Here is a 25,537-nt window from a genome sequence, read left to right on the forward strand (position 1 = left end):
TATGCCGGTTAAATTAAATTTTATGCAGTTACTGTATCACAGTCAAATAAGTAACTTAGAATTGTGATTTTTTAATTTTATTTTATGGAATATATATCACTTACTACAGAATGCAGTTGGGGTGGTTTCCTCATAACATGATACTGGCAATAAGGCATCAAGTTTTCATGCATGTTACATTACACTCAGTAATAATATCAGCATGCTTCCACATTTCTAGAGGTGAGGAGGATATTATTTTCTTTAATGAAACTGGAGAAAAATGGCTGAACAGTATCAAACCCCATTAAACTGATGGGCAAAAACTCCCTTTCATCATAACAACCAGGTAGTAACAAACTGAAACATGTGAAAACTGGTCAACAGATATTATGAAGTGTTGTGTTAAGATTAATTTTACTTTTTCCTATGGTTCATTTCAGTGATCAGCTTCAGGGACAAGGGTGCTCATGTGCTTACCTTCTGATAATTTTAGTAGAAGGAACAATTCTGCTGATATATATTTGTGTACATATAGAGATTTCCTGTCTGTTGAGGTAGCCAGTTTTGAGTTCATAGGTGGTTTCTTATAGGTGGTTAGCCATGTTTGTCTGCAGTACAAGAGCAAAATTACTATGAAGTGAGCTTTGACTACCGAATGCTTATATCCTGGAAATCTTCTTGGTCTTTAAGGTGCTGCTGGACTCGAACTTGTGGTTTGTATGTGCTTTTCAAGTCAGTGACATACAGGACTTCTGTTCTTGTGCATTGGTCTTGTAGGTTAGGTGCTCTTTTATTGCTGCTTCTGTTATTATGTAACTTCCTCAATGTGCTAAGTACTATACAATAGAGATATGCATTCAGATCTTTCCAGTTAGAATATATATCCGAAAAATACCTTATTGGTAGTTTCTGTATATATTTGGGTGTCCGGATAGTATTTGGGATTTTTTGGGGGTACCAGGAAATGGGTCTGGAAAAATCTTGGAAATGTTTGGGACTAACTGGGAATATCAGGAGCCAGTGTTTTTCTTTAATTTTACCATGTGTCCGGCTTTTTGCCAGGGCTTGGTATCAGCTTGTCAGGTTGATTTGACTTGGATTCTGTCCTTTGAAACTGGGTTTGCTGTTCTTGCAATGTTGTGTTCTTTGCTTAAGTTAATTTGCATCAGGTTTGTGGTTTGCATTGGATTCTCTGGTTCAATATTAGATTGGATTCTTAGATTCTACATTGGCTGGGTTCCCAGGTTTGATATTTGTTGGGCTTGCAACATCCTTCCTTGCTAACGTTCTTCGGCTTGGGGGGATTCTCTGGTTTGACATTGTTATGGATTCTCTGATTTGGCATTTGTTGTGTTAGGCTTGCCATGTTGTCCTGGGCTTCTGCTGGGATTCCCTGGCTCTGCATTGATTCTTTGGGCTCGTTGGTTCTATTTGCATTGTGAGGCTTTCGGCCACTGATTGCTCTGCTTGTTCTTGAGTGTTTGGTTACTATTTGTCCTGGAGAAAGTTTGGCATTCCAACCCCCCCCCATAGGAAACAACAGAGGATAGTTAGCGGTACCTTGTTCAGGGACCCATAGAATTGGACCTCTTGGTCCAATTAACTTGAAACTTGGCCTTTGTTTAGTGGACAGGTGCCAGTGACTCACCTGCAATTTTGGTGTCATTAGCTTAAAAAACAGGCCTTTGTGCCCCCCCCCCCGCCCAATGATTCTCCATAGGGAATAATGGAGTCAAATAATACTGGAATCTGAAAGAAAACCCAGATCCAAATACTAAGCCAGTGTTTGGAACTTGGATAACCAGGAATACTGATATTTTTCAGTTCCCTCATATCCAGATCCAGAACATACAAGTGATAACCAGGAATACTCATGTTTCTCAGTTCCCTCATATCCAGAACATACAAGTTTTTTCAAAGCAGGCATCTGTATTATGCAAAGTGTAGAACTTCTATGGTCACTGTGTTGGACAGGACCCAAAAGCATTTTAAAAAATTCGGACCACACTCGGAAGCCATAACTAGCCTAAACATACATGCCTCAGTTGGGTTTTTTCTTTGACTGTGTGGAGATCTGTGCTGCTGTTCCTCAAAAACAACCTGTAAATAAGTAAATATCCTTTGTTGTTTACATACAACCCGTGCCTCTGTGATTTCCATGTTCTACTTGCTCACGACAAAACTCACCTCACAGCAGTGAACCCAAAGCCTTTACACTTGCTGCCCTAAGAACATCTTGTAACTGAGGGAACAGTTTACAGTTTAAAACAAACCTGGCTTCCTAGAATCATGAGGGGCATGTGGGCCCCCTCAGTTGGTAGAAAATGCTTGTCACAGTCACCACCCAGAGGCTAAAACAATTTTGAAGATACTGCTGAAGGATTAAGTTATGACTTCACAGGGGTAAGAAAGGGTAGGGTTGATGGGCTGTAGAGAGCATAGAGGAGGTGGATAGCATCTTGAAAGGCTTTCTGGAATACGATAGATTTGGGAAGTCGTAGAAGGTCTTCTCTTTTATTCTTCCTCCAAACACTGGTTCACAACTAGTGCCACTGTGCCACATGTAATTATTTATTACATAGAGTTAGATCCAGAGGTGCCCTCCTACTCATGGAAGATGTCCTTGTAGGACCAGAAGTCTCTTTCTGCGAATGGAAAGACTCTCTGTGATCAGAAGGGCATCTCTGGATCCTGGCCTATGGTTTTGATCTAACTCTTAGTATGTAAAATATTTTAAAAGTGCCTTTTCAAAGAAGCTCAAACACAACTGTTTATAGCATAGAATGTACATTAATTAAGTCAGAAGTGCAAAGGTAGATGTAAAGTGTAAAGATATTTATTTATTTAATTCGAATAGAAGAACCCAACATGATGTTCTCTTTTTTGGCCCTCACATTGTTGGTAAGCCGCTAATCAAAACAAGGGTTGTCTGCTTCATCTATCCATTATATGTCCAACCTTGTACATACAATGCTCCTACAGCGCACCAACATTACCTTTTGTAATGTTCGCAAAGTTCTGCTGCAGAATTCACCATCTATGCTTACTCATATTTCCAATCCACTGTGTTCTTCTGTTATTTGCACAAAATGAGTTCAGAGCTGAAAAAAAGGATTGTGCACGACAAACTAAATGGTGAGCGTTATACATTGCTTTTGAGAGGGTGAAGGAGAGGTTGCCAAAAAGTACACAGGCACAATTTATACTGTTAGACATTGGAGTTCATTTACTGAACCAATATCACCAATGTCTGCCAGCTGGGCTGGCTGGAGTTCCTTGCTCTCTGGCATGGGGACCCTTCTTGTAGTTGTGATGATGAATACAAAACACAATCCTGCTAACATTTATAGTCTAATATTTGTTCAACCGCCACAGAAATAGCCAGACTTCCCTCTAAATGAGGCAAGGATATTTGCACCATGTCAAGAGGCCAAGTTCCCACAATGATTTCAGGTTTTGTTTGATAACTTAGGTGTGTAAAACAACTAGTGTTATCTGCTCTCTCTCTCTTATTCGTCTTATTCTTCCCGGCAAGTACTTCATAACAGGAGGCAATTATTCATTCAATTTATTATCCCATCCTTCCTCTAGGGAGTAAGAGTGGTATGCACAACCTCCTACCCAATGCTCCCTCTAAGCTATGGAATCCTGTGAGCAAAAATTCTACTTTGTGAGCTACTGGCATTAAAGTTGTGAGTGAGCAATTTGGCTGCTGCATAAATTTAGTTAGCTCTGGATCCATCCATCCTGAGCTAAGGCAAAAATATGTGAGCCGGAGGCTAAAAAACTGTGAGCTAGCTCACACTAACTCAGCTTAGAGGGAACACTGCCTACCCATTTGATTGTCATAGCAATCTTGTGCGGCTGGCTGCAGTAAGAGGTCATGATTAATCAAACTCACCCAATGTTTTCATGGCCGAGCTCTCCAGCACTGTAAACCTGTACACCACATCGGCTTTCCAGCCTGCAAAGTGATGAGGCAATGACGTCTGGAAGCTTTTTCCTTGATGATAGCAGCATACAGAAACGGATCTCTGGCTACAGGCAAAAAGCATGCTTAGTAACCTGGCCCCACTGGTGGACCTCCTGATGGCACTGGTATTTCTAGCCACTGTGTGATACAGAGTGTTGGACTGGATGGGCCTTTAGCCTGATCCAACATTGGCATCTCTTATGTTCTTGTGTTCTTATGTAACGTATCTATTTAGTTATTATAGTAACTCTTGTCTAACTCTTCCTTCAGGAAGCTTCAGATGGGGCTCCTAATGGTCATGTGTAGACCAGATTCCAACTTCTTTAGTTTGATATAGAATTAAAAGGTCCCAGTCCAATCATGACAACTGTCTGTTGGCACAGAAGTCACTGATTCAATATTTAAATTTCTTTGTTGCAGAGAGAATCACTGAGGTGAAAACAGATATCTACGTCACCAGTTTTGGGCCAGTGTCAGATACTGAAATGGTAAGTTATGGCCTCCAGTTTCTAAATACAGGCGCATATTAAACCATCCACAACCTTCATAGTACAGGGCTTTCCTGCTGCAACCCAAGGAGCCCTCCCCCCAGTATTGCTTCTGGGGAATAGTGGACCCTTAAGAACAGCGTACAGGCCATGTGGGAGTCTGTAGTAGAAAAGGAGAATTGGTGGAAATTGCCGCTGTCCTCTTCTGAAGGTTTAGTGCCAATAGATCTTCACAGCTGCATGTTTGGATACATGCTGTGACTTCTTGTGATTTGGGGCGTGTGTGGAAATGATCATTGCTGGTGAAATACATTACTGATGCGACTATCTCTGTTTTTCACCAGGAATATACAATTGATGTTTTCTTCCGGCAAAGCTGGAAAGATGAAAGACTTCGGTTTAAAGGGCCAATGCAACGCCTCCCTCTTAACAATCTCCTGGCCAGTAAGATATGGACTCCAGACACTTTTTTCCATAATGGTAAAAAATCTATTGCCCACAACATGACCACCCCAAACAAGCTTCTGCGCCTTGAGGATGACGGGACTCTTCTGTATACAATGAGGTGAGTCGGTGGCTTGCTGACCAGTCTCTTTTCCTGCTTCTTCACAGCAAAGTCAAGGAAGAGGTCTCTAGCACATGTTTTATGAGCATATCAAAAGAAAGGGGAAAGCATAAAAATGCTTTACTAGTAGTGATTAACAAGCAGCTTCAGAACAATACTGATTTTTTTAAAAAAAGAAAAGAAAAGAAATGTGTTGTTTGAGGGCCAGAAGATTCAGACGTCTTCTTTCCCCCGCACCCCAAGTGGATGGGTTCCCTCCCATTGTAAAGATTTGCAGTAGATCTCCTGGTTTTCATCTAAGGCAGAAAGCTGAGCCTGTCATTGGGTTGGTACATTCTGAACAATCAAAGCCAGGGGTTTTTTGCAGTCCTAATTTAATCCGAAAGGGCAAGAGGCTAAAACGGTAGCTGGTGTGTGAAAGGGACCTTATTTTAGCAGGTGCCCTTTTCAAATCAAGCATATGTTCTGTTCGTAGTCTTTGTGAATAAGAACAATTTCAAAGCTCTCTTGTGAACTGGTGAGATTAGAAGCACTTGCTGTTGTACTGCAGAATCATTCGCATTGAGGGTGGCAGCATATAAGCAAGTAAATGTTCTGCGATAAGATGGAATACGAATCCTATTAAGAGTGTGATCACGTGCAGACAAATTCAAGGGATAACTGAAAAGTATTAACACGCCTCAGTATTGTAATCTCATATATGAAGAGCTGGAATACCTTCTCTGGGGCTTTTCGGGTTAGAAAGAAGATGGCAAGGGAGGGTGTGTGTGATAGAGGTTTATAAAATTATGCACGGAGTGGAAAAAGTGAATTGAGAGAGCTCCCCCCCCCCACTCCCATACTATTAGAACTTGGGGGCATGGCACTCAATGAAGTTGGTGGGCAATAGGTATAGGACAGACAAAGGAAACACATTTACTCAATGCGTCATTAAATTTTGGAATTTACTGTGAGTAGACATTGTAACGGCCACAAGAATAAGTGGCCGTTGGAAGGGTTACATAAGAACATAAGAGACGCCAATGTTGGATCAGGCCAAAGGCCCATCCAGTCCAACACTCTATGTCACACAGTGGCCAGAAATACCAGGTGCCATCAGGAGGTCCACCAGTGGGGCCAGGACATTAGAAGCCCCCTCCCACTGTTGACCCCCCCCCAAGCACCAAGAAGACAGAGCATCACTTGCCCCAGAGCCCCTATCTATACCTTGTGGCTAATAGCCACTGATGGACCTCTGCTCCATATGCTTATCTAATTCCCTTTTGAAGCCGTCCATGTTTGTAGCTGCCACCACTTCCTGTGGGTTAGACAGCTTTGTGGAGGCAGTGAGTACCTGCCCTAGGAGGCAGCATCAGGGGAGAGCCTCAGCCTCTATGGCATCCAGGGCAACTGGCTGGCTGCTGTGGGAAACTTTATGCTGGGCTAGATGGACCATTGGTCAGATCCAGCAGGGCTCTTCTTTCCTTCTTATCTGCCAAGGCTGAGGAAGGCCTGACTCATAATGAGTTTTGCAAACTCCTTAAAAAACAACAACTATTTTTTTAATTTTAACGCAGTATTAACTAACAATACAACATTACTGTAATTCTGTGGTAATTCTAAAAAATTAACAGCTATACAAATCTGTAAAAAGGTGAGAGATGTTTGAAAGAGGAGTAATTAATCCAGTCCATATACTGAGAACATATTAAAGTCCTAACATCTAAACAAACTACTAGCAAGATTTTCCTCTGTCAGTCCTTACCAGGTGGTGAGTGGGGAGGCACGAAGTTGTACATTTTGGGTTCTTTTAGCATTATCCAAAATATTCCCAGCTGTAATTTTGTTTAATATCCACTTGGCTATTTCAACAAATATAAGCTATCTCAAACCAAGAGTGCAGGTGGGATATAACTGTTTTAATAAGTAATAAATAAACCCAGCTTTTAAAAAAATAAACGTTTTATTAATTTTCCACCAAAAACCATAGAACAATATAAGAAACCTATATACATTGTACTTACATAATGAAGGAACATATAGTGTTTTACAGGGCTGTATACACAAATTAAGTAATTACCATAAATGAAGTGTATCTGTTACATCTGGCATTTCTTTTTGGTGAACAAGATATGATAAGATTGGTAACCATATGATGGTAAACTCACTATAATCAGTAACCTTATCTATTGGTCTCAGTATATCTGTTAATTTTTCCATTATATATATATTCCATAACTTCGTATGTCATAAACTTAATGTAGGTTTGTGTTCTGATTTCCATTTTGTTGCTATTGCTGTTTTGGCAGCAAATGATAATATCGAGAAACCCAGCTTGTTAGTGCTATCATCCCACCCTGACCTGGACGGCCCAGGCTATCCCAATCTTGTTAGAGCTTTGAAGCCAAGCAGGTTTGGCCCTGATTAGTATTTGGATAGGAGACCACCAAAAAATAGCAGTCTCTCCCTGCAGAGGCAGGCAATGGCAAACCAGCCCCAAACGTCTCTTGCCTGACAATCTTACGGAGTCACCATAAGTCACCTTTAACTTGATGGCACTTTGCACACACACCTTGTCCCAGTCATGTTTAGCACTGAATGCTTTTCCAGCTGATTTCAGTTTCTTCTGATGTCTCTATAAACTGCCTCTGGTTTTAGACTGGAGGGTGTTGCCAGGAGATTATCTCTACTAACAAAGAACACCTATGGGCGACAACAGTCAGCCAGCATTCTTTGTCATTGACATAGGAATTAACAGGTGCAATACCTACATGCTCTCTGATTTTACAAATAAGTTCCAAATAATAGTGAGGCTAAAATTTGCTTATTGAGGGCAGTTGTGGGTAAGAAGTCTGGAAGCTGGTTAACAATCAGGTAGCAGGGGGAAGGAATGGACGGGCAGTTTTCATAGCTTATCACAGTTTATCAAAGGGAATAAGAGGGGATCCAAATGGGGAAGGCGCTAGTTCACTTTTTCATAAACAGCCTCGAGTAAAGGGAAATTTGGTAATGAGTTATAAAATACCACACTTTCTGCAAAGGACACGATTTCTGAATTATTGAACCCCTTTCTGTCCTGATGCACTTTAAAAAATGACCATAAATCCTGGCCTCCGTAACCTCAGCGATCAGAGGATTCTCTCCTAACAGTGACCACCTACTGAGAAACATCAGCAGACCATGCTGAGGAAAAGCAAAGGATGAGCAATCAGCAAAGCTTCAGGCTGGAGGGAAAAATACTTTTAATCCCAAAGCCATGATCAACAGGCATCAGTACTGATAGCTGTTTTTCTGTTGAAGTGTGCCTGAGAGTCAGACATGTTCAGCAGCTGTATATCAGTCTGCAAACCAAGGCCTGAACTGGATGATACAGCAGGCCTGGGGACACCCATCATTTTGAAGCCGTGAGTACCTAGCCATGTTCAGGTGGGCAGCCGTGTTGGTCCAAAGTGACAGAACAAAGTTTGAGCCCAGTGGCACCTTTAAGACCAACAAAGTTTTATTCCGGGTATAAGCTTCCGTGTGCATGCCCACTTCTTCAGATACCTAGCCAGGAACACCTTCAAACTATGCTGTGGGGGCCCGGTGCTGCGGTTGAGACTGGTGGGGGGAGGGGGGCTGCTGCTGGCTCCCCTTTTCCAGCTTTTTCCCACTCTTCCAGCTCTGTGGTGGTCCCCCAACCACAAATGGGCCCCATGGCAAGCTTAAAAGAGCTCCCAGCTGGGCACTCGCTGACTCAAAATGGTGGGTGTCCATGGGGACATCTATCCCATCATGCCTGGCCCTGAAAGAACCCATACAGATCATCAGCATCTGTCAGACCAATGCACCCATGGAATTCTTCTGCATCACAAATGGGTAGGCCTCTGTTTAAGTTCTCTGTTCCTCTTGAATGCTGGGTACCCTGGAAAATAGTGCTCTTCAAAGCAACTTTGTATGGGTCCTGTAAGCTACATGTTCCAAGGCTCCTCCTTGCACCTGGGATAACCACACACGGAAGCTTACACCTTGAATAAAACTTTGTTGGTCTTAAAGGTGGCACTGGACCTCAAACTTTGTTCTGCTTCTTCAGCCAACACGGCTACCCACCAGGTTCCAGAGTGTTAGACTGAGAAGGTGGATCCACAAGTACCTCCCTCCCACCTCAGAATCATAAACCACTGTGCAAATTCACAGAGACCTGGTCCTGCTTGAGAATTCCACACCAAAGAGTGCGGGAAGCATTTCTGTAATTCAAGTGTCAGCTAAACTGTGTCTGAGAATTGCTCTATCACCTTTAAGTTCATGGATCCAAAGACCAGCTCCAGGTTGCAGTGTGCCCCATAACTGACTATTGAGGCAATCTGGAGAAAAGCCTTCAATTAATTAATTATTCGTTAATTAAAATATCACACCCATCTTTTCCTATAGCTCAAGGCAGCATACCAGTTCAAATTTAATGCATACCTAGTGCGATAGCACCTATTAAAAGCCTAGCAAATAGTCTCCTTTCAGCTCCTCTTAAGTATCTCTGGAGCAGCCAGAACAGCCCAGGCTAAGCAAGGTCAGCCCTGGTTAATACTTGGGTGGGAGACCCACTGAGGAAGTCCACAGTTCGCATGCAGAGGCGGGCAGTGGCAAACTGCCACTGTTTGTCTCTTGCCTTGAAAACCCTGCTGGGTAATTGTGACTTAGAATAATAGAATCATAGAGTTGGAAGGGATCTCCAGGGTCATCTGCACAATGCAGGCAATTCAAAAATACCTCCCCCCACACCCCCAGTGATCACTGTTCCACACCCAGAAGATGACAAAAAAAAAACCCTCCAGGATCTCCAGCCAAACTGTCCTGGAGAAAAATTGCTTCCTGACCCCAAAGTGGGAATCAGCATTTCCCTAAGTGTGTAAGAAAGGGCCACAAGAACTAAGCACTGAGGCAGCCCTTCCTGCCCTCCCTCTCATGATCTGCCTAAGTTCACTTGATGGCACTTTTATTTAAATACCTAGAGACAGCACCGTCCTCAGTTCCTCAGGGAACCTATTCCATCGGGTAAGAATTCTTTGTCTTTCAGCCTTATTCATAAATCCGTACATTCTGGACAAGAGGTAGCTGATGGAGAAGCAGCATTAACAGCTCCTCTAAGATGGAAAGACCGCATTTAAGCATTGTGGTCACTAGCACTTAACTCTCTAAGGCAAAGTCAGCCTTGGGCGAATATATAGATGACGTGCCTATGAATTATGCTCCTACCAGATGTCTCAGACAGGAGAGAAAAATAATGTTTCAAGAAAACATGTGTTTCCCCCCCTCCAAAAAAAATCAGGTTTCTGTTGCTGTTTCTCCCCCGAACAGATGGAAAAAGAAATATTTTTAAGATGTGTTTTCCAGGAGTAATTATCTCTGTGTGTGGTAGGTAGTCATAGGACCACTTCTCAGCTGCATTGTCATCCCTTGATTTCTCATTGTTTGATTATGCAACCCTTGGTGACTCAGAGCTGAGTGTGTGAGCTGGTTCCATTGAAAAGCATGGTGCTCGAGGGCACATGGAAGCGCTTCCTGTGATGCTTTCTCCATAATGGCTTATTCCTAAGGTGCAAATCGCCACTGGGCACATCATTACTTAAGGGCCAGGGCACATAACAAGCCAGCCCATCAGTCTTATGTAAGATGCAAGACACAAAAGCTGCAGTCACAAATGCTATTTTACTTACTGGAAGTCAATAGACGATAATAAAAACAAGTTTGCCTTTTGGTTTGTATAAAATCCCCTTGAAAGCACCTTTCAGCATAACGAAATGTAGTTAGAAATGGACAAATGACCTCACACATATATAGAGTTGAAATCACAATCTACTGAATGGTAGTTTCATTTATTTACTTGATTTCCGACAAGGATAATATAAATTGGAGGTATAGATTTAAGGTTGTACATTTCTTTTCTGCCCCTAGAGGGGAGTATTGTCTGCATCTAAATCTGAAAATAGTTACTTTGGCTAAGGATGAAACAGCTGCAAGTACTAACAGGGACAGGTCTGGGTTTTCATGGTCTACAAAGTTGTTTTGCAGTGTTGCCTAAGGTAATACGCCAGTGTAATGTGTTTGTTGTTTGTGTAACATTAGTAGCTTTAGCTAGTGAATAAACAATTAAACAGCGGCAAAATAAGGGACATGAAAACATCTTGCAAGAGCATCATTTGTTATTAATGATTAAGGGACAGTTGATTAACCATCACTCATTTCATGCAAGGGAAATAGCAATAATTTACTGAATTTCAGATTGAGAAAGCAAAGTAAATTGGTGAGCTTGAAAAGTGCATTGGTCAAAAATTATGTTGGTGTTTATTTGCCGTTCAAACTATAGTAATGCAGTTCTGTTTTCTGAACCATGACATAACAAAACAATAACCAACCCATTTGTGTTATTTGGCAAATGAAGAATGTTGAATCTACCTAACTTTTGTAAACATGATGTTGCAAAGATAAAGTAGAAAAGAGTAAGAGTCCAGTAGCACCTTAAAGACTAACAAAATTTGTGGAAGGGTAGGAGCTTTTGTAAGTTACTGCTCACTTCTTCAGATAAAGAAGTGAGCAGTGACTCACAAAAGCTCCTACCCTTCCACAAATTTTGTTAGTCTTTAAGGTGCTACTGGATTCTTACTCTCTTCTACTGCTACAGACAGACTAACATGATCTCTTGATCTGTCTGCAGAATAAAGGTGTATCTAACTACAGGTCTCTTGAAGCTTCATGTAATATTTAGAATATCCACGTGATGGCAGCACAGTCTCATATTTGGTCACACTGACTGGGACCAACAGCTGTGCTTGCTATAGACCCCCCCCCAAAAAAAGGCCACCCAAACCCACCTTTATACTCCACTAAAGCTCTTCTGGTTGTATAGTTTATGTTTAAGCCTATAATACATGGAATCAGATGTATTTCAGTGTCGATTCCCATAAAGCATTCTAATTGAAAATTACAGACATCGTAATGTTTAGTAGGTTTAAAGTGACTTAGTGTGCAATTAAGGAGCTATGACAAAAGTTAGTGACTTATCCTCTCATTCTGAACACTTCTGATTTTATTCTTCCAAGTTTTTATTGTTTTTAAAAATACAGAAAATCAGAATTTACAGAACTGCAGTATGCAATACTGGGTAATCTTAAACAGAAAAGATTTATACACATTAATATTTGTGTTATATCAAAAACACATTGAATTCATTAAAAGGCACCCTGTGTCTAGAAAGGTATTCTGTCGTTCATTGTTATATCTTAAATTAACCAGTTTGCTTACTTTAGCTGTTTGTACTTTAATTACCCATTCTGAACGAGAAGGTACTTTTGCCCTTTGCTGATACCTGTGGAAACTCGAGCTGCAGTGTTAGATGAGTCAAACAACAAATATATACACTGCAAAAACCTTTTTTATAAGTTAAAGTGTTCTATATGTTCCATCTTATAAAGTGCATTGTGTATTATTCATAATATTCTAAAACCCCATTTATGGTTTTCTCTCCTATATATTACTGTGTCTAAAAAGTTGATAGCTTGTTCATTGGCTTGATGTGTAAATTTTATAGTTGGATAAAATTTACACATGAAGGGGGTTAGAGTCTTCAGGAAATTAACAGATAAAAATGCTCTATTGCACTTTGATTCTAATCATCCTTGGCATCTTAAGACCAACTTACCATATGGGCCATTTCTCAGAATGAAAAGAAATTGTACTGAAGAGAGAGATTTCATTGATGAAAGTAAACCATTAACAAAACAATTGAAAAACCAGGGTTACCCTAAGACAATTATAAATTCAGCTTGGAAATGATCTAGGAAAAGAGACAGAAGGGAACTTTTATATAAGGAAAAAACAACACAGATAAATTCTAGAATGTCATGTGCATTCCAGTTTAGTAGTCTGTCTATTAATAAAATTTTGCACAAATGTTGGCATGTAGTGTCTCATATACCAGGATGCCAACAATCCCCTTTAGTAGGATATAGATGGGCTAGAACCATTAGAGATATTCTAGTAAAATCAGATATAAACAACCTAGCCCAACATACACAAAAGCAAAATAGTATACAAACATATGGTCACTTCAAATGCCAAAACTGTTCCATATGTAATAATGGCTTTGAAGTAAAAGAATTTTCTTTAGAACCTTATCTGAAAAATTATCGTTTGCCACTCTTGTCTACTTGCACCAGTAAAAATATTGTTTATGTAACCTTCTGTGGGTGTCCAAAATATTATGTGGGGAGTTTAACACAATCATTAAAAACTTGTATCATGGAACATAAATCGAGACTGAAAAACAAAATTTTGGATGCTCCAATGGTGGAGCATTGTATGTCAGTCCAGCATCGTTTTGAGGACTTAAAATTCTTTGTGATTTACAAATATGAGAACCAAAACCTCAACCGACAAGACATTAAGAAGATTCTTCTCTGCAAAGAAAACTTCTGGATACACAAGCTCCATACACTGACCCCAGAGGGAATGAACCAAACAATGGACCTCTCATGTCATCTGTGAACTGGATTATCACCTTAAGGAAAAAAGGAGAGAACATCCCCTGCAAACTTCGAAGTACAATTTAGACTGTTATTGAACTGAAATGCATTATGAAGTGGAATGTGGATTTTTCACTACTGTCACTTTAATTAGAGAACACACACATGAACTGTTAACAGGTGCTGTAAGATTTAATGACCGGAGAACAAGGTCAATACTAGGCAGCCTTGAGAAAGACAGGAGCACTCCATCTATGAATGTCAGCTGTTTAATGGGGTAAGAAAACTACATGAAGCCAAGTTATATTCGATATATAATTTTTAGACTCATGAATTATGTCTTTTAACAGCCTTTTGTAGGACCAGCAACAAACATCAATTTAAACTTCAATGTAACCACAAAAGGAAACTTCCCCCTTTAGAAGACTATCAAGCAAGGAGAAGCGGGTGTACAATTCTAGAAACTCCCGTTGGGGTTGATTGTGTAAAAAGGATGTGAATTGACTGGTAGCTATTAGATTGTACAAACTGATTATTATTGTTGATATTGCATGTAATGAATATATACCTGTTTTAGAATATTATGAATAATACACAATGCACTTTATAAGTTGGAACATATAGAACACTCATAAAAAAGGGTTTTTGCAGTGTATATATTTGTTGTTTGACTTTGCTGATACCTGGCAATTAAAATTTTTGCTGTAGTCAAAAGATTCCATATTATATTATTCCTAGATTTTTCCATAAGAATCAAGCAGAGTGTTGAGCGGCACAGTGTATAACTTTTGCTTAGTTATCAGTACTATAGCATATGCTATTTTTCCCAAAAAAGCTTCACCAAACATGAAGACGTTTGCTTTGACACTAAGCACATTTCCAGCATAGGTGCTATCAATCTTATGAGTACAAGAAAGCATTAGATGTCTGTTTAATTTCTCTTAATTTTTTAAAAAAGAAAACCTTCTAGTTGGTTTTCTGCAGAGACGCAAGGTAGCATGCAAGCTAACATGCCAGATGTTTTCCCTGCACAGCTGTGTAATCCCTGGGAGGATGCAAGAGTGGCCGGCACAGCTGCACTCCCATAAGCAGAGACATTGCTCCCAGAAATAGCTGCCTCCACTGAAGCTCTTGTATTTAATCAGCAGGTTTTTGTGTTAGCTTTGTTATTAATTTTTATAGCACCTGGTATAATTGTGGAAAGTGGGAAATCTGTGAAATAAAACGCCTTCACTGTTGTTAATTAGTTCAGTTTATCATGTCTCACACTGTACCTTCTTTGATTAGATTTTGTACGTATACTCCTCTGCCCATTATCTATAGTTAGGAGCAGCCTTTAAGCCCTCTGTACAGACTGATTTCTCTTTGATTGGTTATTGTCTCAAACTGGCCTCTCTTCGTAACACCTCCCAACATCCATCTAGCACTTGTAACTCTTAAGTAAAAATGATTTTCAAGGGTGTACACTCCATGCATCTGATGAAGTAAGCTCTGATTCATGAAGGTAGTTTATTGGGATACGTCTTGTTGTTTGCCGCTGGACTTCTGGTTTATAAAAGAAGCATCTCTTGCTAAGGCCTGAATGTCGTCTCCACTAACCAGTGGAGAACATATATACTGTTTGTGGTTAGTTGCTGAAGACACCATTCAGATCTTATTAGGAGACACAAAGCAGCACAATTCCATTAGAAAGTGTAAAATGCTATAGAAGAGAGTTGTCGGTCTAGTTAATCAGAATATGACTTTCATATCACAATGCATCGTCCATGGCAGTAAAAGATGAAGGAGTTCAATGAAAAGAACCTAGCAAATTCTTTACCATGTTATTAACAACTTTAATAAAAAACAAATTCTTTCATTCATAGTCTCACGCCGTAGTGCCACACAGACACACACATTAAGTTCAGTGGAACAAGTCCATTAAGTTCAGGGGAACATTTCCAAAGGGTTTGCAACATGTTGCAGGCAGCGGTCTGGGTTTCTGTTTGTTTTTGTAGTACATCATCAGAAGTGGTTGGAAGGATCCTTTCCCTCTGAGCCCTGGTTTTGCATTTCAACCCATAAGCCACAAGGCCTGAAGTCCCTTTCATGGAGGGGGGGGGGAATCCTGTGATGACGCCTTAAGCAGGATAAAATAATGACCACATCATAATTTGGTGGGCAGTGGCTAAATGCATCTCATCCATTTTATACTTTCAGAGGGTTTATGGTGAATATTTTGAACCACAGATAAAACACCATGTATTTGTACAAGATGCTAGTTACTTTTGTTGAGTAGAGATGTTTGCTGGAGTGTACATTGTGTGGGTGTGCAAGAAACAGTTTGTTGTTGTTCACTGTCAACAATAGCTGCATAGCAATGGACAAATTCGCCATGCTTTCATAGTCCTCATAAAGGGTGCTTCTCCACACTCAAGGACTTCTTGGCATCTTCTCAATAAAAGATGTTCTGAGGAATCAGTAGTGTTTTGTGCTGACAAAGACTCAGATGTTATGCCAAGGATATTTAGATGGCTGATAAAAGAATTTAGCAGGGGCATTTTGACAACATGTAGACATTACATTTTGAAGTGTAGGTGGACAGAGCTCTAAGCCTTGGGTCATGTAGCCAGCAGAGTTGAAGTGAATGAGACCTGGACATATGAGGTTGCCTCTTTACTCCATCTAGCCCAGTATTGTTTACTCTGGATGGCAGCGGCTCTCCAGGGTTTCAGGTAGGGATGTAAAACATTAAACATTGAAAGAATTAAATGACAAGGATTTGTTTTCTGTTTATGTATTACTTCTTAATGTTCAAGCATTTTTCCAAGGCCTGGAAAATTGGCAGAAGGTTACCTATGCATTCCAGGACCATCTGTGCCTGCAGGAAGTGTGTTTTTCCAGTGCTGGCCTTACTGTTAATTGTCTGTACACAACACTGACACCAGAGCATGTTAATATTGCTTAAGAAAAGTCATTAGCGGAGCAGATAATTTGTAAGAATATATTATGTGGGCTTGATAGATAGACTATGAACTTGTTAATGTGATGTCTAGGCAACTTGAAGCATTACTGAATGAAGCCAATTATTTTGGATTCTTTCCAGACTGGTTCCAGGCCTGGTTAGCTAGCTTCATCTTTTCCTGGGCAGAAAAGATCTGGCCACTGCAGTTCATGCCCTGGGTAAATCTATATTATCTTGCTGCAATACACGCTGAGCAAGGCTGTTAATGATAGGACGTGTTGGAGGTCATTAATTCACAGGGTTGCTGTAAGTCAGAAGTGACTTGACAAGCCCTGACCTGGATAGTCCAGGCAAGCCCAATTTCACCAGATCTCGGAAGCTAAGCAGGGCCGACCCTGTCAAGTACTTGGAAGGGAGACCTCCAATGAATACCAGGGCTGGGACGCAGAGTCAGGCAATCAAGCCACCTCTAACTCCAGAAGGTTCACCAGAAGTCACCATGACTTCCAGGCTCGCAAGCACACACACACACACAAAACAAAAATAAAAAAGGAATGACTTGATGACAGTTAACAATCACACACAATGCACTCTGTGTGGGGCTGCCCTTGAAATGTGTTCCAAAAATTCAGTCGGTGCGGAATGGCGCAGCCAGGATGTTGACTGGAGTGGGTCCTAGGGACCATATCACTCTAGTCTTGGCCTATCTACTCTGGCTCCCAATATGCTTCTGGTTACAATTTGAGGTGATTATGATGATCTCTGAAGTCCTATATGGTTTGGGACCAGCATACCTGAAAGGCTGCTTACTTCCTTGTGAACCTGCCTAACCACTGTAGTCATCTTCCAAGGCCCTGCTTCAGGTGTCCTTACTTTCTGAGATTAGATGGGTGGCAGCCTTCTTGGTTATGGCACTGAAACTCTGGAACTCTTGCCACAGGGAGATTTGTCTCTGCCCCCTTCTGTTGCTGTCTTCTGCTAGCAGGAGAAGACCTTTTTTTGCTTCATCTGGCATTCCCTTCCTGATCCCTTCTTCCTGGCCACTGTTTCCATTGTTGTTCTTATGTTTTTATTTGTGTATTTTACCTTTGGTTTTTGTTCTGTTCAGTTTTAGTACACATGTTGCCAAAGTGAGTGCTTAGCTTTGGTTTTTAATTGTTTTAATGATCTGTTTTTGTTTGGCTTTAATGGTTTTTATTAATCATGCATGTTTTTAATCTGTTGACTTCCTTTGTGACTCTGGCGAAGGTAGAAAGGCAGGTTATAAATTTTGTAAGTAAATAAGTAGTTATATTTTTGGTAGTTTAAAATGTTTGTGTTGTTAAATGAACTGTACGTGTCTAGTCTAGTAGAGAAAGATCTTCTCTAACTTGTGCTATCAGGGATCCTTTGGCGGTAACAGGAATGGAACCTAGGACCTGTGGTATGCAAAGCAAGAATATAATTGCATGCGGTCTTGGGGTATGTTCACATGATGAAAGGGGATGGGAAGAACTGAACAGGGGACTGCCTTTTTCTGTAGTTCTTTGTGGACTGGTTCCTGGTTGGATTCTGTTTGTCTGTTCTTTCCTCAAGAGGTTTTAAGCCAGTTGAGGTGGTGGTTGTGTATAAAGGGCTTGCTATGGTTTATGTTTCCCCTTTTGGATTGATAGGATAGATTTTGCTCAGCAGTCATAACAAAGGTCCTCTCTAATGGCAGTGTTCAATTACCCACTGGACTGAAGGAGGAGGCACCTGCTGACAATAATAAGAACAATGCTTGGTACTTCTGCAGCTCCTACCATTTGAGGTTTTGAAATCACTTTGCAAAAACATACAAATAGTAATTAAGCCTCATCACAGCTTTGCAGTAACGAAGTAATAATGATCACTGTAATGATTCCTTGTTTGTGTGTGTGTCTCTCTCTTTAAAAGTTTGGTTGCATGGCTGTGGTAGATAGACTAGAGTCGTTGAGAGAGGCAAGTGTGGTATGATTGGTGGTTGACAGAGAGGGGGAGGGGTTTTGGAAGTGAATCTGGTTGGATGAGTATGTGAGTCAGTCAAGAGTTTCAGTTACAAGTTGACAGTTGATGTAGACAGGCAGTTCTGTGTTGAAGCAGAGAAGCGGGCAACTGAGGTTGTTCAGTGAGAAAGAAAAAGAGGGCTGAAAGCTGAGTGTATAGGAAAAAGTAAAGTAAAGTTTAAGTGATGAAAAGTTAAATGAAAACCTGAGTGTCATAACAAACTGGAGTGAAACAGTGAACATATATGGCATTGAGATAAACAAGTGTTACAAAGTTACATGAAAAGATCCCTGTCAGGGAGGGAGAAGATTGTGTGTGATACCAAAGCAATTGTTCATCATTTACACATTACTAGTTACATTGTACCGCCCTCTTATTTAGTATTTATTTCAATAAATCCTCTTTTATTCATGTTTATACCAGCTCTGAATGAATTACTTCCCAGGACCACATAGTTCCTCATAAGCCTTAAACTCGGTCTACCAAACTAGTAAGAGCAAAAGTAAAAGCATAAAGGTTTGGAAATCCTTAAAATTTCCTGTTGGCAGCAGAATCTACCCAGTTAAACAAAATAAAGAGAACTTTTAAAGTGAAACTGGTCCTCCCCAATAAGGAGGGCGTCACAATCACATATTTTCCTTACCAGGGAAATTTGAACAGACCATAATGGTGGGTAGGAAATTAATAGGAATTTCAGATTCTGAATTCTGAGGGTTCATGGCTTGGCCAGGCTAGGCTGGAAGCCACCCACAGCACAGAATAGAAAGGAACTGTGAAGTGCAAGCAATAGAAAGCTAGAAAAGAGCCAAGGTTAAATTCAGAGCAGTGGGTGTAGTTAGAGGTGTGCAAAAAATAATAATGGTATTTTCCGATATTCCCAAATCCCAATATTGGTATGGCATTGGGATTCAGGATTTTTTCGGAAAACCTAAAATTTTTCAGCTCCATTATACCCTATGGGTACTATAGAGAATTGATATGGGGATATCTGGGACTCTGGGAGGCTGTTTTTTGGAGGCAGAGGCACCAAACTTGCAGCATAGTTGCTGGTGCCTCTCCTCAACCCCCCCCCCCCCCCCCAAGCTTTAAAAAGATTGGACCGGGGGTCTAATTCTATTGGCTTCCAAAGGAGGTGCCCCCATCCTCCATTGTTTTCAATGGAAGAGGGGAAAGGTGTTTAAAGTGATTGCAGTCTTTTTAAATGCCTTCTGCAAGCTATGCCACCACTGTGGCATGACTTAGCAAGTGACTCAGAAGGCATATGCCTTCTGAGTTCACTCTCCAAGTTGTGCTGCCACCACTGCCACGATAAGACTTGGTGGTCTCTTTAAATGCCTACTGCCTTCTCCAAGGGCGGCAGTGGCAGGACTCATCAAGTGAACAAGCTGCGGTGGGATTCAGCAAGCTGTGGTGCTTGGAGGAGGTGGTGGCTTCTCCAAGCACGGTGGTGCAACTGAGCAAGTGAACTCAAAAGGCATATACCTTCTGAGTTCACTAGCCAAGTCATGCTGCTACCACGGCAGCAGGGCTTGGAGGAGAAGGCTTCTCAGTATACCTGAATGGTATACCAGTATATCAGTAGCTGAATACAGATCTCTGATCTGCATTCGGCTTAAAAATACCCGGAAAATACTGGTAAGTTATTTTTGGGGGTATTTTTTAGATAAACCGAATGCACACACCTAGATGTAGTTCAGTTCCATACAGAGGGCCACACATAACACTGGGGATCTGTAACACCGAAGAAATTAACACCGTCCAACAGCAGTGTCAGAAAAGTGTATTAAGATTAAGTGGAGCACGCCACTTTCACAAAATATTGAACAATGGACATAGACACAAAAGAAAAATCAATATAGTTGCCTTCTAATGCTGAGCTGACTTTCCTTCTATCACAGAGATTAAGGGATAATATAAAAACAGAGAGTGTTCACTTTTTTAGAAGTCTTATACGAAGGCTTTGTATAATTTCTTGGATTCCAAGCAGATATGCATTTTTCAAAAATAAACTGATGAGCATAATCCAGCCACTGGTACAACACTGAGAAAGTAAATCTGGATTTGTCTTCATATTTTATTCTGTAATGTGAATCTTTCCTTGACAAAAACCTATATATGACTTTTGTTTAAATGCTAACTGCCATTTACATTTAGTTAGTGGATGTATTTGTTAAAACATAGCCCCAGGCCATGTAAATGTTCAGGAGTTTGCCTTTGAATTCTGTTGTCTAGAAGAGTGTTGGCCAAATGCCATTGTTAGGATTAGCCTCTCTTTGACATAGTTGTACAGTGTCCAACTGTTTAGTTACATCACCAGACTTATTTATAGCATTAAATTGCATGCTATCAATTGCATGGATAGACAAAAGGTAGATGATAAGCCTGGACCTGGAGAAAGAACAATAAGGAGGTGTCAAAAATTATACATTGTGTTGGATCCAGACTACATTGGCAATTTCCACTGATTCCCTCTGCAGACCTCCCTAATGGAATTCCTCATGGTCCCATAGCCTTCAGGTGCAGCATTTCATGGGTATCAGTGAACTGCAGTAGGATTGGGGAGGTGTTCCATTCTGCCATTGGAAAATTTAATCTGGATCTATCCATCTTGCTGTATCACTTAATAGCATGTTACGGTCTTGTATCTCTTATGTATGTGCAGTTTCTCTGGATTGTGCCCCAATCGATGATATTTTAGTGTACCTAATCCAGTCTGAATACACCCAGAACATTTCAAATACCATTTTACTTTGTCATAAAGCTTTCCCAAAGGACAGAGGCTCCTGATTCTGTTTCCACATTACTGAAGTAGAATATTTCTTTGCAACCTGTTTCCATGTTGCACCAGTAGGGGTGTATGCTCAGTATATACTGAACCAAATAAATACCCGAAAAATATCTTATCTTTCCCTTTGCACTTTGCTCCCTGCACAAAGCAGTTGCTTCTGTGTTCTGTGAAACATGCGACCCAGTCCTTTTCACACCTTAGCTTGCGATATTATTCGGATTTTATTTGGGCTCAGCTTCACTTGCCAAGTAGAACTGAAGTCTGAGTTCCCTGTGCTGCTACAGTGGCACAACTTAAACTGAACTAGAAGGTATTTAAAATGTAAATGCCTTCTGAAGTCACTTGCCTATGCTGCTGCTGCAGTGGCGGCTTTGAGAAGGCATTTAAAGTTAAATGGCTTCTCCAAGCCCCACTGTGGTAGTGGTGGTGCAGACTGGCTTGGCTTTGCAAAAGTCATTTAAAGGGAAAGTTCCCTTTAAATGACTTTTGCAAAGCCAAGCCATGTGTGAGTGAATTCAGAAGTGGTGCAAGTTCACCCACCCCCTTCTCCATTATACCCTATGTGGATGGTCCCCATAGGGTATAATGGAGCCACATAAAATTGGCAATCCCAATAATTTTCTGAATCCCAATATCATACTGATATTCCCGATTCCTGAATCATATTGATGTTCCTGAATACCAATATACTGATACTAGGATTTGGGAATATCAGGAAGTACCAATATTTTTCAGGTTCTATTTACCCGAAACCAAAAAATATCAATTTTTTTTGCACACCCGTATGGACCAGTAATGGAATGCACCCAGTCAATCATTTGTCATGCCCCTCCAATCAGCACCCAGAGTTGGTGTGAAATCTTTCACAAGTCTGTCTTCTGCCAATGAGGGAGGCAGGCAGAGGACACTGCTGTTCCATCTCTGATGGAGCCTGCCGGTCTTTACACATCCATTTCCAAAAACTGAGCCCCACTGATACTGTGATTTACCATTTTGCTGCTAAAAAACAGCCCCGTTGCCAAAGCGACGTGTAGCGTCATGTCCTGGCGATGGCGGTGCAATGCGTCTCGCTGTCCCCGCGGCACGGATTCTGCGAAGACATGCGGATCCCCCGCCACGATTTTGCAAGATTTGGTAAGCCTAGGACACTCAGAGGATTTGGCTTTTAGATAGTTAGTTTTCATTTGCAAACTCCACATGCAATTCATGTTTAAAGGGATTTTATGGGCAAAGAAATGTACTTGTTATACCAATGTTACATCTAAGTTATATTGTTTTATAAAAGTTAATCAAGAAAATAAAATTTTGTATTTCTTTTTACCAGAGTGAACAAATTGAAATGGAAAAGGGAGTTGTTAAAGCAGAAAAAGTAGAACCAAAGGGGAGGAGCCAATTGGAAGGAATGTGACTAGAAAAGAAAGGGGCTCTACCAAAAGGAAAAGGGGCCCTGGTGATACCTTTTTTTTTTTTTGCCCAGGGCCCACAAAACCCTGTGACTGGCCCTGGGCTCTACCAAAAGGAAAAGGGGCCCTGGTGATACCTTTTTTTTTTTTTGCCCAGGGCCCACAAAACCCTGTAACTGGCCCTGCTTTCAAGTGTAAATACTCTGAATTAATAAGGAAGGAGCTGAGGTAGAAAGGTGTGAATCCCATCATAAATCCTCCAAGGATGAATTTTCTATGCAGTCAGCTAGAACAGAATTAGCAGTAAGCAGGGCTGAAGAGTCCTGATTTTAAAAGCCTGCAGGTGCAGGTGGTGAAACATCATGTTGGAGTAAAGCAGAGAGAAAGAGATTAAGGAATGGATGGGTCACAATGGTATGTAGCACACTCGGAACTGCTTACAGCATTGGTTTTTTTGTTTTTTGTTTTCTTTTGGAATCCCATTTTCGATATTGCGTGGCATAGCATGTCTGATTTTTTTTGCACTTTTCTAGTTTTTGTAATCCCAGTCTTATTACAGTGCTTATTAGGTCTCTCATGCTATTTGATCACACTGTTTTATGTCATGTAATCTATTTTGAGTCTCAAGCAGAATATTGGTAAATAAATTATAAAGCATCCTTCCTTATTAATAAAAGCCAGTTGGAGTGGCAAGATTTGATGTGCGGCAAAATCAGTTGGCCGCTTGAACTGCCACTCAGGATGTCAGAAGGTCATTGGCTCCATAGACTCAATCCTGCCCACACAAGCAGCACCCACGAAAATTTGCCTCACACTGTTCCTGGCTCCCTCAGATGACGGACACTCCAGCCCGATCTGCTTATTTAGGAGGAGGAGCTGCTGGGGGGGGATGGGCTTCCCTGGCCCACTGGCCTTGCTGGGCCGCTGGGGCAGCCTGACTGCCCTCAGGGAGGGGGAAAAACGGCCACGCAGCACTTCTTTGGCCCGGCGCAGCCTTTCCCAGGGAGGCCATGGGCCCTTCTTTGGGAGGGGGGGAAGGCCTCGCCGGGCTTCCCTGCGCCATCGAGACTGACCTCGGGGAGTGGGGAAAGGGCCGCACCGCATTTCCCTGGGCCAGCACAGCCTGGCCCAGGGAGGCTGCGGGCCCTTCTTCGGAGGGAGGGCCCCACCAGCCTTCTCTGGGCCAATGGTGCCACCCAGACTGGCCTCAGGGAGTGGGGAAAGGGCCGTGCCACACTTCACTGGCCTCGCGTGGTCTGGCCCAGGGAGGCTGTGGGCCCTTTTTTTGGGAGGGGGAGGGCCCCACCAGGCTGCTTTGCACCACCCTCGGCCTCTCTGGGGTGGCCCAATTGGCCTCGGGGAGGGAAGCCTGGCAGCCTGAAGATGGATCCGAGTGGCGGCACCTGGCTGGTAAATGTGGGTCCACTCCAGGAGGTCCCCCTCACTGGCACTGGACTGCCTCTGGGGCACTCTCTGGGGCTGGGGGTTGCAGAGCTCCCCCCCAGGCAACTTCCGAGGCCAGATCGAGGCCACTGAGCAGCTGCGAGTCTGCCTGGCCATGCCCTACAAGGGCCACTTCGTAGGCAAGCAGTTGCAGCGGAGGAGCGGCAGTAGTGGTGTCTGCTGGTGGAGCTGTTCCACCTCTGAGGTGAGGGCCTGGCCAGATGCCAGCCTCCTCCCGCTGGGCCGTTGAGTCGGCCGGCCGGTGCTTGCAGCAGGAAGGGGGTGCTTCTTTGGGAGGCAACGGGGCACGTGAGTGCAGGCACCCCCCCTCCCCGGTCTTGCGGGGGCGCCCGGGAGGGATGAGAAACCATTGAGGGCGGAGGCTGCTGCAGTCAATGGGGGGGTTGTTGTGGTCAATGGGGAGCTGCCGGACTTCCCTGCGCAGCCCCCCTCCGCCTCGCTGGCCCGGTGCAGCTTGACTGGGCTCGGGGAGGGGGGAAAGGGCCACGCCGCGCTTCCCTGCGCCGGTGCTGCCTGGCGGCGAGTTGCACTTACCCAGGCCCTTTTCCTAGAGCTTGTCGCATTCATTTTCGCGACGGGCCTTTCTCCTATTAAATAAATAATACCGTAAACAAATAATGATGAGCTCACCACTGTGTTCCCTCTAAGTGTGAGTGGCTGCTCATTAACACAGGAAGCCCTGCTCAGTAGCAATCTGGAGCCACATAAGGTCTTGATTATAGATTATAGCAGTTATATTCTGCTCAGGATGTGAACTGCTCAGTGTGTGTGTGTGTGGGGGGGAATTAGAGGGAACATTGCTCACCACCACTGTACTCATTTGCCCTCCTGATAAAAATTTTCTATCTATGAGCCTGAATGGATGGGATAAAGGAACAGTTTAGAACAGATAGACTGTGTAAGAAATTATGATGTTGGTACTTTACTATCCCTTCTGTATAAGATGCTATGGCTTAGTGGAAGAGCATTTGGTTTGCATGGAGAAGGTCACAGGTTCAATCCCCACCATTTCCAGTTGAAAGGATCAGATAGTAAGCAATGTGAAAGATGTTTGCCCAAGACCCCAGTCAGCCAATATCAGTCAGAGACAAGAAGAGCTTGATAAACCAATAGTCTGATTGGTCTAAGGCAGCTTCATCTGTTTATGTGAGGCCAACAGTCATCCAAAAAATACAACCCCATAAAAGACGAATTAATAGGTGAATTAACGCTGAACTGCAGGCTGTAGAAGGTCGGTAGTTCAGCAGTTCGAGACCCGAGTGTGTCGCATGACGGAGTGAGCTCCCGTCTCTACTTCCAGCTCCTGCCAACCTAGCAGTTTGAAAGCAAGAGACTGCAAGTAGAGAAATAGGTACCACTTCAGTGGGAAGGTAACAGCGTTCCGTGCGCCTTGGTGTTTAGTCACGCTGGCCACATGACCACGGAAATGTCTTTGGACAGCGCTGGCTCTTT

General features: G+C 42.2%; 1 protein-coding gene across 1 annotated transcript in view; it reads left to right on the top strand.

Moving 5' to 3' along the window:
• The window catches only part of GABRA5 (gamma-aminobutyric acid (GABA) A receptor, alpha 5), a 91,105-nt gene that overhangs the window by 21,365 nt on the left and 44,203 nt on the right, over positions 1-25,537 (top strand). The window contains exons 3-4 of the mRNA XM_015416355.1: positions 4,376-4,443; positions 4,788-5,008. Coding sequence (XP_015271841.1) covers positions 4,376-4,443; positions 4,788-5,008 — 289 coding nt within the window. The remainder of the gene's footprint in view (positions 1-4,375; positions 4,444-4,787; positions 5,009-25,537) is intronic.

This window comes from Gekko japonicus, unplaced genomic scaffold, assembly GCF_001447785.1.
Source record: "Gekko japonicus isolate JY-2015 unplaced genomic scaffold, Gekko_japonicus_V1.1 scaffold1147, whole genome shotgun sequence".
NCBI lineage: Eukaryota > Metazoa > Chordata > Lepidosauria > Squamata > Gekkonidae > Gekko > Gekko japonicus.